The sequence below is a fragment of the Pezoporus wallicus genome, unplaced genomic scaffold (assembly GCF_028554395.1).
Source record: "Pezoporus wallicus isolate ANWC-B61680 ecotype Strahan unplaced genomic scaffold, APGP_CSIRO_Pwel_v1 scaffold_2146, whole genome shotgun sequence".
Classification (NCBI taxonomy): Eukaryota; Metazoa; Chordata; class Aves; order Psittaciformes; family Psittacidae; genus Pezoporus; species Pezoporus wallicus.
Window position 1 is genome coordinate 1,568,764 of NW_026639769.1, and position 15,482 is coordinate 1,584,245.

Genomic DNA, 15,482 nt, shown 5'->3' on the forward strand with positions numbered 1-15,482 from the left:
GCGGCTTGCCGCCTGCCCCGGCCGTGCTTGGCTTGGAAGAGACGATAGGGTAGCGCGGCCGGGCGGGGTCCGGCGGGCTCAAAGGTCGGGCGGATCGGTGTAGGGCGGACGGGGCTGTGCGGGCCGGCTCCCGGGGGTGATACCCGGCGAGCGCTGCGGGGAGGGCTGGGCAGCACCGGGCCCGTGAAGCGGAACACCTGGGCCTGCTTCTGACCCGTCTGATCTCTGACTGCCGAGCGCTTGGGAGTGCTGTCTTTTGCTATGCTCCTTGCTTCTGTAGGAACAGCCTGCTTTTAAGTATAAACCGCCCTGCTCTCTTTTTGAGCACCCGTGTCGCCGTCCTCAGCATGTGGACTTCTTGAGAACCTTATGGGACAGCATATGTTATTGTATGTGCACGAGGGTTTGTGTGGTCTTAAAATGAGAAAAGGTACTTTAGGTATTTCTGATTTAGGTTAGGGAAGGGAAAGTTCACTGTTTCCCCCTCCCTTACATTCTTCCTACAAAAGGCCAAAACACCTCATGCACTAATTGTCCTTTGTTCTGCACTTTCCACAGGATTCTCAAAGTCATGGTTCTTCCTTTGCTTTCTCAGTATTTAATTTAATGAATGCTATCATAGGAAGTGGGATACTTGGCTTATCCTATGCTATGGCCAACACGGGGATCGTGGGGTTTAGGTAAGTGTTCAGTTTGTACATATACTTATTTTTAAACTCAGCTTGTATTTTTAAATGGAACAAAACTTGATTGCTAAGACTCTTGTGCAAAAACTGGGGAAGAAGTAAATACCTTGTGCTTTTCAGCATTGTTGAATAAGATCTTTCCTCTTTCTTTGGTTTAGTCATTCAAATCCGGCCTAATTTAAGTACTGCCCAGACAGTGCATTAAATTGTGGCATTTTCTTGGCCATTACTGTTAATAGATTGATATTTATGTTCCAAGCTGCCATCTCTTTTAGTTCCAGAAATGGGCCTTCAGGAGTAGGATAGCTGCATATCTGGAAACTGTGAATCTGCTTGTCTTATTGATTGCACTTCTGCTTGCTGTACATATTAACCTATGGATAACAGAGCCAAAGTGACCAGAATTGTCACTTTTACCATTTTCTAAGCGTTAGATCCACTTCACTGGGAGGTAAATCTTTGTCTGTGTATGTTTAAGCACATTCTTAATGTTCTTTTTATAATTGATTTGTCAGGCTTTCACCTTCTATAGTGTGTGACATGCTTTGGTGAACAATACAAGAAGCAACTTGGCAACTGTTGGGAAGGTCAGAGACCATATGAACCATAGTCAGCAGATACAAGCCATAAAATGAGGAAATCCTGTCTTGTGGTAGCTTACTTCTTGCAGAAATAGCTTTCTGAAAGTGCATTGTTTTATGAAAGTGCTTTAATTGTGACTATTTTGTGGTTTTCAGTATCTTGCTGCTGATTGTTGCCAGCCTTGCTTCTTACTCTGTATTTCTTCTGCTCAGTATGTGCACTCAGACTGGTAAGTGAACAGGATTTATCTCTGAAATACTTCCTCCCCTATATCACAATGATGTGACCCAGTATAATCACTGTCGTTAACAGCATGTTACCAGATAGTGGAGTCTGAGTCACTGAAGTTGAAATATTTAATGTTTTCAACTATTACTGTTTGCCATTTAAAAATATGATTTTGAAAATTCTAATGAAAAGTCAGTGCCAGACTGACTGGTTTCTAGGTTCTCAATTTTTATTTATTTTTCAAAATGCCTCTCTCATCTTTCCAAAAAGATAGATCCTGCATTTCTGTGGCAAAATTATTTTGGTGCTGATGAACTGTGCTACTTCAGTGTATTGCTTTCAGTGAAGGCTTAAGAGCAATAAAATAGCAGTCTTCCATTCTTCTATTTGTAGTATATATATTATTTATGGTTTGAAATGGATACCTTTTGAGTTTTGTAATGATACTGGATTATCATAATTCTCCTGGCACTTTACAAATGCATGTTTTTACAGGATTTTTTGATACCAGATGAGAAGTCACATTGCAGTCCTTAGTAATTACACTGCCTTATATTCGAAAAGCATATTCAAACAGCAGATTCTAGTATCTACAGTCTAATCTGCTAACTTGTTTTAATTCTTCTTTTAATTGAAACAAGCCTAGTTCCTTGGGTTCTTGTACACAATCTTTTTGTGTTATAACAGGAAGTCTCCATCTCTTTCAGTCACCTGGTTATTGTTTCCCATTCATCTGTTTTCCTTTTTTCAAAGGTGGTACGAGAAAGCTTCCGTTTCTTTCCTTACTGGCTTTGTTTTCTGTAGATAGCTTTGGTCTCTCAGATGATTGCTTCCTGATTCTTAGATCTGCTGCTCCTGTCTTCATCTGTTGAGAGATCTTCATACATTCTTTAAAAATATTCTTCAGAGGTAGGGTTACTTTTATGGTTGATATTTTTGGCTGCTTGATGATTTGGGATTAAGTCTTTGGTAATTTTTGTTCTCTTAGAGCTCTGCTTATTGGAAAGGAATTGAAACCTAAAGCAGGTAGCTAGAAAGATCCATAAGAAGCAGAAAAAGGGGGAAGTTAAGATAAAAATTTATGTTCTTTGTTCACCTCTCATTTGAGGCTGAAAAGTTCTGTATTATATGGGCATGAAGTGGTAGTATGTTGTTTGTTAAAATAAAGCCATCCTTGAAAATGAACTATTAGTGAGAGAGGGGAAATTAAGGATTTAAACATTTCAAACTAGGAAAACTTTTGGTGTGGTGAACTTGGAGACCTAATACACAAGAATGGTTTAACTCCTCTGTCGTTGTCCAAAGGCAGCGGTCCACCTCAAAAAAGCATTTTTTAAATGCACACAACTGAAAGCAAGGAATACCACTGAAAGGATAGGATGAAGTATTTCTCTTGAAAGAAACTAGGACTTTACAGTTAGTAATTAGTTATCAGCTGATGTTGTCAGGTAGAACACCACAACTATGTCTAGATAAGTTTCCTGGATTTACGGCCTTGGGTTTTTTGGTTTGGGTTTGTTTTTTTTTTTTAGCTTTTAAAATAAGGTTTCTCTCAGATTGTATTTTCAATAATTCCTGTAAATCATTGAAATAATTGAATGTTAGATAGCATGTCATGTTTTTCCTTGGAATGTTGTCTTTAAAAAGCAAGATTTTTAATTGTGCCTTGACAATTGTGCCTTTAATTGTGCCTTGACAAAGCAAAATCTAAGTGTTTGCTTCCAAAGTACATAATTCAGTATTTTTATTTATAAAACCTACATGCATTTGTGAACAATGTTACCGTATTAAGTTTAAACCATGGCAACAAATTGGAAAGATTTTTTTTTTTAATATTAAAAAAATGAGCTAGACAAATTTAAAGGATCAGGAAGAAAAATCCTTAGAAGGGTTTGTAAACTAGAAGTACAATTGTAGAAGTAATTCTAGGAGAGAGCTGACCTGTAAAATACCTTCTGAAAATGAATCTCTAATACTGAATTTTAACCAGGGAGGAGGACTTATTAAGCATAGGCATTTTGGTTGTTGTTTTAAAAGTAAGTGTCTTCAATTTTTAAATTATGTTGGTTTGGACTCTGACAAAATCACATGATCTGCATAGGCCGTAATGCTTAGCAAGAAAAATATTGCCAACTGTCAAGTGTTCGATTTTTAATTAGTTTAGTCCATGTTTTCTCCTGGTGTTAATTCAGTATGACCTACGGTGTTTTGGGGTTTGGGCTGTCGAAGGCTAAGCTTACTCTGTAAATTAGAGGAATTGGGAATTGAAGTGGGATGTACTTTTAAGTTTCATCATGGCTTTATGTTTCCTTTTGAGTTAGTCATGAATATTGCTGGTACCTTACTTGCCAGTTTCACTTTGCATTTAAATGGATAATTTCCCTTTAACGTTAGTAATGTAACAGAAATCAAGCCAATCAGGCAGAACTCGTTCATAGCAATGGTGCTTAATATTTTGTTCCATATATCCTTGAAATTACAGCAGTAATGTGATTAAGCATTAGTGCTTCCCAGTGTTCACAGGACTAAACTGATTACCGAAACAGAATTACTATAGAAAATACTTTAAGGTTTCATATTGCTGTTTGGATTTGTGTGGAAAAAATTGTTCTGTTTTTTCCTTGTCATACTTGGGTGCCGTGTATTTGATCCATGTGATCCAAAAACCAAAACCAACTCTCTACTCAGTACATTCAGCATTTACCTTATGTGTATTTTTATGCCATTGGAGATAGCATTCTAAAATGCCTTTTTTGTTCTTGTTTTTTTTTTTTTTCTTGTGAACAACAATTTTATAAATGGAAATCTAAGAAAAACACAGGGTGACATCTAGTAAGATGTACTTGTTTAGTTACATCTTGTATTAGTGTAACAACAGAGAAGAGATTAGATCAGGTTTGTGCTGAGAGCTGACTCTGGCTCATTTAATTTTGTCATTACATTTATTTTGTTAAAGCGTACTGGTGTAAGTAGTAGACTAGAATGTGAAACATTGCCCATGAGAAAATCATATGAGAGAATTAATGAACATTTTCTGTTGGCTTTGTTTGGTTTTCTTTGTTTTTGTTTTTAATTCTGGAGCATTGCTCTGATTGTGTGAAATAAAAACGCCTAAACTTGGGCAGTAGGCGGTGTGAGCCTCCAGTCCTGTCATCTAATCTCTGCGAACTGCCCGTCTCCTGTGTGTTGTCCCATTTACTTCAATGGGACTTCACTCAGGTGTGAAGGTTTGTCCCCAGCAGCTCAGATTGCAGGGCAGGGCCCTACATTAGGATGTGATGGGAGTAGAAGCAGTACTGAACCAAATAGAACCAAAGAAGAGAAAGCAAGTGTTGCAGCAGTAAAATTATGTGGGTTTGAAATTAATTCTACCCTTTGAGGCATTTACAGCTGTGGACTGTTTTATTATATACTGAGAAAGTAAGTGGTGTTTCTCAGAATACTTTCATCTTTTTGATATCGCTTGAGTTTCTCATAACAAAATACAGATCAACAATGAAAAACTTTAATATGACTTCCTTCTTTCTGAGGAGGGATTGGTTTGAGTTACCAGCAATATTAGAAGTGAGCTTCAGCTAAAACTCGACAAAAGCATAGGGGAAACCACAGGCTATTTTAATGTGATTATTTAAGTCAGGTGCAGTTAAGGGCAGGATTTTTGGTTTTGCTTTGGTGTGTTTTGTTTTTACTAATATATTTCAACTAAGGAAGGTGCTTACTTTCAGCCCTCTTGAAAATAATACTGCCAAGTTTTTGAAACTGGCAAGATGGTGATTGATGTTTATTATAGTATAAAGAAGAAGACGGATCCTCTGTCATCTTCATTGAAAAAAGAAAGTGTAACAAAATATGGGAATATCTTGTATCCAGTGGTGCTAAAGTGGGCTAAATTCAGAATTCTTCACCTATAGTAAGTATCACTTGCAAACGTTTCTGGGAGGAGGCAGTTTGTCATGTCTTACTATTTTAAAAAAAATAGTACTATTTTTAACATTCAGTGAAGTTTCTGAAGAGTCTCTGAATGAGCATATAGCTGTATTTTACAGGTGTATATAAAAGCTATTTTGTAAATAAAAAAAATGCCATAAAATACTCCTTTAATTCTGTCCTGGATTATATTCATTTAGAAAGGGAAAAAAAAGCAAAGCTGGAGCTCTCAAGTGATTTTAAAGTTAGAAGTATTTTTAGCTTTTTTTCATTTGCTAACAGCTGTCACTTCTTATGAAGACCTTGGCCTGTTTGCATTTGGATCACCTGGAAAGGTGAGTGTTTATTTTTCAGCTTTGTATTTTTCTGCTTCATGTAAAGAACAGTTGTCTATCAGAAGCATAGTAGAGAGAGCTAAATGAAATGAGTAATATGTTTGCTGACATCCTAGTATACTGAAAAATCTGTTGCATAGCTTTTTGCTATGTTTCAATTAGCGTGTCTGGTCTGTGAAAGCCCAAACTTTAGTTAATTGTAAAATAGGCATTCCTTAAATGCAAGATTTTGTGCTACTTCCTTGTCAGTGTGTTCATTTTTCAGTTGCATATACAAATACATGCGCACTGGGATTGTTGTCAGCTTGGCTCAGCAATCCATTTCAGGTTTGTTACAGTCCCATCATACCTCTCCTGTAAACTGTTAAGAGACAGGTAAGTGTCTAGCGTTTAACAGGGATCTAAGATAAGTGTTTGCCTTTTGTGTAGTTTCCACAATAGGAACAAATAAGAGTATGTTTAATGCATGTTAATTTTTTTGTTTGTGTTTAAAAACTCTTCAGATGAATGTTTCTTACTTGTTTTCACATGGTTAAGAAAAACCCACCAGCAAACTGACTATTTTTGGTATGATGTGAGCTGTGCCTTTTTAGTACTGCGTACTGAGCCTGGTTTTCCTAACAGCATTGTCCGGTGATACTGGGTGCAGAGGAAATGCTGTTTATGAATGCTGCACATTTAATATTACTTCTATGCTCTGTGTTTCAGTTATAGGATACTAAATGCAAATTTGACCACACAGATGTGTGATTTTAATGGTTTACTAAAACAATATAATTTTGTAAAAGTAGTTCTGCTTAACAGGCTACCATTTATTTTCTTCTGTTTTAGTGTTACTGAGAATTAAATGTGAGCTCTTAAGGTTTGTAAGGCTTCTGTAAGCATTAATAAACTGATACGAGTGTAGTCTGTGAGGATCGGTATTTATCGATCAAAATTAAGATGTGATCATGTGAATTGCAAGACCTGATAAAGCTTAATATTAGCAAGCTATGAAATAAAATTATTTTTCTTATAGGAGCCGATCTGTACACACTAGCTACAAGCCATTAGATGTAGAAGTCATAGAAATGTAGATCTTAAAGAGATATTAAAATGTGCTTTAGTTTGCCTTCACTCTGAAGCAGGGTTAAACACGCATAAACCATTCTGGCAAATGTTTGTCTAATCTGTTGTTCAAAAGCTTAAATGAAGGAGACTTCACAGCTTCACTGTGTAGTCAACATCAGTTTGGTTTTCTTACTCTCCCTAATACATTTTTTCATAATTTTGAGTTGAAATAATTTGTGCTAAAAATCATCCAGTCTTATTTTCAGTGTGCATGGAAAGCACAGGAATATTTCTAGGTTGGGAAGCTGTTGTTTTGATAAAATAATTAACCAAAGTCTACCAAACCTTCCTGCTGAACTGATGTTTTCTGGAACGCTTATCTTTCTCTATTGAAGTATCTATGATATTTGTAGATATTTCTTAAACCTCGCCTGTGAAACAGAACACAGTATGGTGTCTGAGGACTGTATTTTAGATAAGAACATGGCTGCTAGGTACTACATCCCAAAGCAAGATTTGCTGTTTCTGTGTGTGCCTCAAGCTACTGGCTGTGTTATCTCAGACTATTTTCTATTTGCAGGGTAATAAGTCATAAATCATATTTATGAGATGCACTTTCTGAATGTATTGTTTTTCATGGATCTTGTTGATTCTTACACTTCTTTCTAGTTTACCACAACCATTCTGAATTCTCATCCTGTCCCTAAAAGCTCCTTGTCTCAGTCAGGCACAGGTGGCTTTATTTTTTTCCTTTCTTCTTTAAAGAAGTGCTTACTCTTCCCTCACATGGGTTATTTCCTAGTGATACAGACAGACCACTGCAGGACCTTATTTAAACTGAAATCTACTGATCTTGAAGTACAGTAGTTATTCAACCTTAAGGTGATTTCCTGTCAAACATATTTTTCGGAGATTTGTGAGATTGGTTGTTTTCTGCTATCGGCAGTTTGCTCATTCTCCCTTTCCAAAAGCATGAAGTATTTGTTTCTATCTATGGCAAATTCCAAGATGTCATGCTATTCTTTTTTTTTTTTTTTACCCCTTAACCTGATGACTTTTGAACTGACTTTGGATTAATTTAAAATCCGATATTATTTTCTAGCTGATTAATTAAAAAAAAAGGCAATTCAAAAGCATTCGAAAAGTAATTCAAAAGTACAAATTTGCTTTTCTTCTCTTCACTGTGGCTTAATTTTTTCCAAGTTGATCATTTTCATTTGCACTCACCTAATGTCAATGAGAATGGGATTACATGTTTTCAGTGATGTAAAAACCTCATCTTCTGCAGAACAGGCTTCATGCAATAACTTCTTTTTTGTCGCTTCAGAATGAAAATGCAGTCTTTTGGGGGAGACTTTCTGCTTTCATATTCATTTTGGTTTACGTTAGCTTCCATGTGTTAAACTCTTCACTACAGAAAAGATGCCCTTCCTTTCAGTACTAGTTATCGCTCTTACATATGGTCTGTTTAAGATAATACATATGTGGTTTATGACTGCCATAGGCATACGATTTTAGTTATCCTTACCCTTTCTAAAGAAATCAATTTTTTTTATAGGTCCTTGTTGCAACTACAATAATTATCCAGAATATTGGAGGTAAGAAACTTCATATGCTCAATATGAACCAAGTATAATCTCTGCAGTCTACAAAGCTCCACAAACACCAAAGGCAGTAATTAGATGGAAGTGCTCTTAAGAGGCTGATTAAAATAATAGAAAACTTAAAGAAAAGGTTTATGTGATCACGCTAAGCGGAAGTGCTGTAGTCGTGGGGTAGATGGGGGAACTTCTGAGGCTGGATTGTATGCCTGATACTGTGTCACAGGATGTGGAACACATCCATTATAGCTGGCACTGCTAGTTGGAATTGACTGAGGAAGCACAATCTCCTGTCTGCTGTTCCATACATTTGCATCTGGTAGTTATTCTTTATCGTATCATGTGTTTTCTTTTTTGCTGTTAGAAATTAACTGTTCATTTTAGTGATTGTGTAACAACTGAGTAGTTAGCCATGAAGCTTCGTATGTTCTTTATTAATGGTAGCTTTTTATTTTGTTAGTTCAGTACCGTGAAGTTTTGGGGAATGGTTTAGTTTGCTGACTTCCATCATGTGAGCTGATAATCTATGTTGTCATATGCTGGGCTGTCCAGTCACATTAGTGGTAATATTATTTTGTCTTCCTTGGTGCATGGCATAATAAAATAACACTAGCTGTCTTTTTGTTGAAAAATCACCTAAGCATTTAAACTCTTACTCAGGTATGTTTACATCCTTAACAGTTAGTAGTGCCCTTAGAAATGTCTGAAAGTAGACACTGTTTAACAGAACAATTTCAATTTCTATTTGGGCATCATTGTTTTGGATACTTTCTTTTGGATGAGGGAATTATGTGAAAGCTCCTCCTCTGCCCCCTGTCCCCAAGAAGATGCACATGTCCACGTCCACTGACAGAAGGAAACAGCATTCCAGTGCTGTTGTCATTTCCTGTAGGATTATCTGCCAAGTCCAGACAATTAGTGACTGCTGAGTTTTGTAACTGTGTACAGACCTACAGCTAGACTAGATATCTGCTTTTGTTAAAATTGGAATCTTTTCTTATACTAAAAGCTCCAGTAATAAGAGCTGTCTAATTGAAATGGCTTTAAAAAACCAAACATTAGTTTCAGGCAGGAGTGAACATACTAATTCCAAGATGAAGGATTATTTACTCATACAGGATTTGGAGGATGTTCTATAGCAACGAACAGACTTTTTAATTTCCATCTCTATTTCAGTGAATAAATGAACAGTACTGGAAGAGGAGAAATACACAGTACAGGTTCTGAACCCTCTGAGATTGTGTACAAGACTCTGTGGTCAAAGGAAATACAATTCTCCTTTCTTCTTCTTAGCAGTTCATGGCCTTCTCTGTGTAATTTTCAATAAATTTCAGCTCTTTTACTGTAGAGCCCTGAAATGGTGCATGCAGGATACTATCAGACTGCTTCATCTTCTGCAGTGGCCTTCTCTGCCAACAAGTTGGGCCTGGTTTGCCAACTAGTGGTTTTCCTTTTAACTAGTTAAAATGTAGGGTTTTGAAAGTTGAAACTCTTCTGTCAAATATTTTTAGTGACCTTGTTTTGATGGAAGCTTTCAAAATTTTGGTTTGGTTCTGGTTCCAGGGGCAGAATATTTTCCATTGAGATGGTTCATGCATCCAGTATGTTCACTTGCAAAAATCAGTTGGTTCTCAAATGCACTGAGAAGAGAAAGCTGATTATCCTTCTCTGATGTGATGCTAGTAGTGCCTAAACATGCCCTAGTCTGTGAGGAGCAGTGATCTATGGAAATACGGATTGCAGGTTGAGCCTCCTTGGCACCTTCTCCCATACAGAAGATTTATTGTTGCTGTCATTGCAAGGAGCTGTCATAGCTTCTGTATAGTATTTAGATTTCTGTTTGGGAGCAGAGCTCCCTGGCTGTGTTATTTCTCTCCTTAACAACTGCCTTTGGCAGAGTCCTGTGATGCCACAGTCCAACTCAGCAGAACAGCAGTGTCAGGAATTGTCTTTGAGGATAACTGTACTGCAGAATTCTGTACCTCTCACAGAGCCTCAACTCTTGAAGAAATGCATAGAAAGAAAGGGTTTTGGTTTTTTTTGTTTTTTGTTTTTTCTTGTCTTCTGCAAATTTTAAATAGGAGCTGTGGAACTGTGGAGCATAGGTTATTCTGAATGGAAGACATGCTGGAATTAAGTGTTAAATATGGGTTCTGCCCTTAGTGCACTTTGGGTGTTCTGTTCTTTTTGGTTTCTATCCGTTTGAAGGAACCAGCAGCACCGTGCCGGTCAGGCAGACATCCAGCCTCTGTCAGTGTCTTTGATTTCAGAGTAAGGCTAAAAATAAAATTGTTTTCTGTTAGCTCTTCCATCATCAGACCTGGGTACATTGCATCATACAGTATCTTATTTCAGAAGTGATTGGGGAGCATGAGATAATGAATGATGGTTTGTGGTTAAAATAAGCAACTTTACTAGGGTTATTGTCACTATCTGCATCTAGTCTGAGCTTTTATACAGTTTGGACTGATCTCCTCTAAAAATAATTTAAGTGCGGAAGCTATTTACATTCATTTGTGGTGGAGAGAGTGTTTTAGTAATCATTTTAATATAGTTACACATTCTAATTTGTCATCTTTGGCTTTTTAAAAAGAAAGCTTGAAGTGCAAGTTTGAATTTGACATCCTAATTGCATACAATTACAGATTTGTGTAGATAGGGGAGTTGATTTTTCTGCTACCAGGATACCCAAAGGGAAAAAAAAATAATAAAGTTTGTACAGCTACAGGAAAGGACCTTTTGGTCAAATTTGGAGCTTAAAAGCTTAAAAAAAGATTATTTCACATACGTTGCTTGGAATTTTAACTTGTATCTCTAATATGAGTGCTCAATTTTCCTGCAGATTTTTAACTGTCTCTTGGAACACTTTGTGTTATGTCAGTCCAAGTATCGCAAACGAAGTACCAAGGATTAACTAAGGGCACATCAGGATAATGCATTAATTTAGCAATATCCAAATGTAAATTAAGGTAATCTTAAATGTGACTGAAAGACTTAATGGAATATATACAAATTCTTAGCTTAGAGTGATTAAACTTTGAGACTATTTGGCTAGCTTTCTTCATATGAATAGGTACTTGTTCTTGCAATATAGATATTTGTTAATAAAGCAAAACCAAAAGGTTGAATAGGATGACCAGTCAACTTGGTTTTATATTGTTCTATTTGTCAGTGGTTTGGCCCAGTTCAGCAGACCTTTAATCTAAATAACTAGTGATTAGTTATATGTGAACTGCCTTGTTCTTGAAAGAGCTATTTGATGTGTCTGTGAGGTTGCAGAGTGGACACTAGAAAGGAAACTTATCAAATGGCATGCTACCAGGCTATTGTGTTCATCCATTCCTCCCAGCCCTTTCCTTTCACCCCTTGTTTTTAAGTTGAGTGATATTCAAAATGTCCATTTCTTGCCTGTTGTGCAGACAAGATCTCAAATGCTTTAGGAGAGAGCGTTCTTGGGGAAGCTCTATGCCTAGAGGTGCAGAAGGAGCAAGGGAAGCTGCTATCAAAAACTTGAGTTACACAGCTCTGTAGGCTCTGCTGGCAGTTTGTCATCCTTCCCAGGGTGACTGGAGTTGGAAGGAGTCCCTGCTATTGTTTTAATAGTGTTATGCTTCTAGGAAGTGATGGATGAGGCACAGTGGGCAAAGCCATGGTCGGTATCACGCAGCCCTTCCCCTCTCTTGCCATGGAAGTTCTGTGTGCTTCCTAGATGCTTTCCAAAGAGGAAAGATAGGCGTTTCCTTTCCAAAAAGGAAGATAGGCATTTCTCCTTCTGGAATTGTCCTCGCTGTGGATGTGACTGAAAAGGAAAGTCCACAGCTGTGTGTGTGAAGGAAAATCAGTAGGAATCTCAAAGCACATGTAACAATGTTAGAGAAGGAATTAGGCTGGTGGAAAAATGGAGACAAGCACAATAAAGTATTGCACAAGCGCAACTATTAGCCTGTTGCCAACACTAACAAATCTTCAGCATTGAGGTCTAGCAGGAAGTATGTGGAGAGTTTTACAGCATTCTTCTCTGAGCTGTGGGCTGGTATCAGGGGAAGGTCACCGTTGTAGGGAGGTATGGCCGTGCCCGGAAAGTCTGGTAGCTGTAACACATACAAATGTAAATTGGAACTGCTGAGAACATGAGTTTAATTATTTAAAATTTATTAGCAGTGGGCTTAAGTGCAACAGTAGAGCCTGCCGTGCCACTATGTAGCATAGGTGGTCTGTGTGAGGGCTTTTTGCAACAGGCTTTATTTTTCCTCAGTTTCTTTCAATGGGCTGGGATGCGCAGGGAGCCCTTGTGCTGCGGCTCAGTGTGAGTAACTTGCCTGCCTTGGCTTGCACCCTGGACATCATTTCGGTCACTCCTTGGAACTGAGCTTTCCAGACACCTACCTTAATTTTATAAAGAAATACTCACTTTCTAGTATAAATACAGTTTAATTAAGTGCAATTTCTGTAACTGGTACTCACAGATTTAGTTTCAATATTCTGTAATTAACATGTCCTGAAAAGTATGTGTTTTTCTTCTTCATAAGAAGAAATAATGAGGAAAAAAGATTGTTCCATATCCCTGGTGTTTTATTCTCGGGTCTGCCTGAATGCTGTGGGCAGCAAACTGAAGTTACGGGATTAGTGCTGATGGGAGATGCAGTTCTTTGGCTGGATTTTATGGCCTGTTAATGCAGTCAGCGTGACAGCCAACACACGGAAACCCTGCTATAATTGTAATCCATGCTAGATATGTATTTACATTTGGATAGCGCTTATGTTTTCAAGCTTTTTGAAGCAAATGGAGAGGTGTAGTCGCGGGAAGAAGCCTGTGTGTACGCGAGGGCAGTCTGTGGGGATGGCGAGGCCCGGCCCCGCTCCCGCACCACCATCTGCTGGCCTCGGCCGGCCGCGCACCCCGGGGCCGTCCCGCAGAGCCGCCGGCAGCCAGGCGCCTCGGGGACCGTCGTCCGCCTCCAGCCTTCCTCACACCCCCTTGGGGTTTCCGCGAGCTAAACGACCGAGTATTTAACTTGCAGATCTGGTTGGGAGTACATGTGTGCTTTCTGTGGGTGAGTGCACAGAAATGCTGTGCAAGGACTAAAAAAGGCATTGTTTTGTGAAGTTAAGTGGGTATTTTGGTTTTGCAAGTTATTGTGGTGGTGGTTTGTTGTTTTGGTGTGTTGTTTTGGTTTTTTTTTTTTTGGAGGGGGTTTGCTTGTTCGTTATTTTTTGTTTTGGTGTTGTTTTGTTTGTTTATTTTGGCAGTTTTTTACCTACAGTTCATCCCTTCTGAAATACAGCTTCAAAAGGAATTACAAAATTTGTCTCAAATTTAAATGGAGCACCTATTTTTTTTGAGATTGGAGTGGGTGGGAATAACCTTTTTTTTTTTGTAATCAGAGTACAATACTCTACAAGCTTCCAAGGTAAATGCATGGTGCAAATCATGGAAGAATAAAATACAGCTTGTTACATGCCGAGACCTGCGTCGTTAATACCTGAAGAAATTACTGAGCTTCCTTTAAGTATGGGAAATCTAATTCTGTTTTGAAACAAACTCGAGTGTTTGTTTTCACAGTGAAGTTTGCTTTTGACCTGAAAGCCTAATTATCCTCAGTGATTCAAAATGAGGATTTCCAGTGCAGAGCTGCCTTAATTAAGGGCAGGTTTGTCAGCTCCTGTACTAATTTAACAACTGATGACCCGTGCTCTTGTGTTTTTGGATTACAGTGAATGGTGGTTGGAAGGTTTGGTAATGTAAGGAATATTAAGCTTGATTTACATAAATTAATAGCCAAACAAAACTACCCCCCCCCCCAAAAAAAAAAATCAAAACACACAAAAAAAACCAACCAAAAAGCAGCCAAACAAAAACCAAACAACAAACCAACCCAAACAACAAAAATCCCAACTTGCAGCTATTTTTCAGAATGGAATGTATGATGTTCTGTGTAGAAAAACCTTTCAGTTTTATTAGCATAACTCTACAAATAAACTGTGCAAATACAATTGAACTAACGAAATTTTACCAAAATAAATCTGCTGCCCACATGTTCCCCATGGAATAAGAAGGATTTTTTTTTTTTTGTAAGTTTGCCATAGGTGAATTCCGCAGTATTTCAGATAAAAGTTGAAGTTAGAAGGATAGGAAGCAGGGGAGCAGAAAATCAGCAGGATGAGTGTCCGTAATGTGAAGACTAGCAAAGAAGTTGACAACCTGTTTCTGTTCTCAGAACTTCTCAATCTGAGCAAGCATTGCATCTCCTTTTACACACTCCATTCTACATCTGTGTTTAAAACCAAATAATCCAAAGATGTTTTTTTTTCCCTAACCTTCCACAAGGAGGAAACACTAAAGCCAATACATTAAGTAATTGGGAGACTTCTTGCAATGCATACCTCATAATTTTGATTTTTAAAATGAAAACAAAGGAGCATACTCTTAAGGCCATATGGTGTGAAGGCTGAAATAGTTTATGGTTTTCAGCAGCATCCATGCATCATCCCTGGTGTTTCCACAATTCAAATTACTTAAGAGGGGCTCACTGCGATACCAAAGTACTTCCTATCTTGCTATTCCATTCTAATACTTTGACAGGAAGAATGGGAGCTTGCTGAAAATCCTCTCATTTCACTTTCTTTCTTAAAATCCTCTGCTTGTCTTTGTAAGTTTGTCACTTTGTTTGGATTCAATTTTAAACAAACTTCATATCAGCAAAGGGAGACATGAGCCTAGAGAGGTTTATCACATGCAGTTGCTAAGGAAGATCCAGCTTGGTTGGGCTGGAGTGTGCAGCAACTGGTAGTGTTTATTCTGCTATTTCTGTCTCTCAGCCTCTAATCTTTTCAGTATTTTGGGAGAAATTGGGATCTTACTGACTGAACTGTTTAAAGAATGAGAGTTACAAGCATTTTCATTTATCTTTATTATCTCTGGGCATTTGTGAGGAATCTTTGCCTTACTTGGTATTCCTCCAGATGAGGCTTAAGATTGCTCTGTCTACTTTTCCCGACTCTCAGATTGGCATCCCTCTATTTTGAAGCAGCAGCTGAAGGGCCAGTTTGGCTGTATTGATACACTCTGTTTT

The 15,482-nt window shown here is 37.9% G+C and overlaps 1 protein-coding gene across 4 annotated transcripts in view; it reads left to right on the plus strand.

Moving 5' to 3' along the window:
* The window catches only part of SLC38A6 (solute carrier family 38 member 6), a 39,187-nt gene that overhangs the window by 328 nt on the left and 23,377 nt on the right, over positions 1–15,482 (plus strand). For all 4 annotated transcript variants that reach the window (XM_057416082.1, XM_057416085.1, XM_057416084.1 and 1 more), the window contains exons 2-5: positions 559–680; positions 1,424–1,497; positions 5,706–5,758; positions 8,367–8,406. In XM_057416082.1, coding sequence (XP_057272065.1) covers positions 559–680; positions 1,424–1,497; positions 5,706–5,758; positions 8,367–8,406 — 289 coding nt within the window. The remainder of the gene's footprint in view (positions 1–558; positions 681–1,423; positions 1,498–5,705; positions 5,759–8,366; positions 8,407–15,482) is intronic.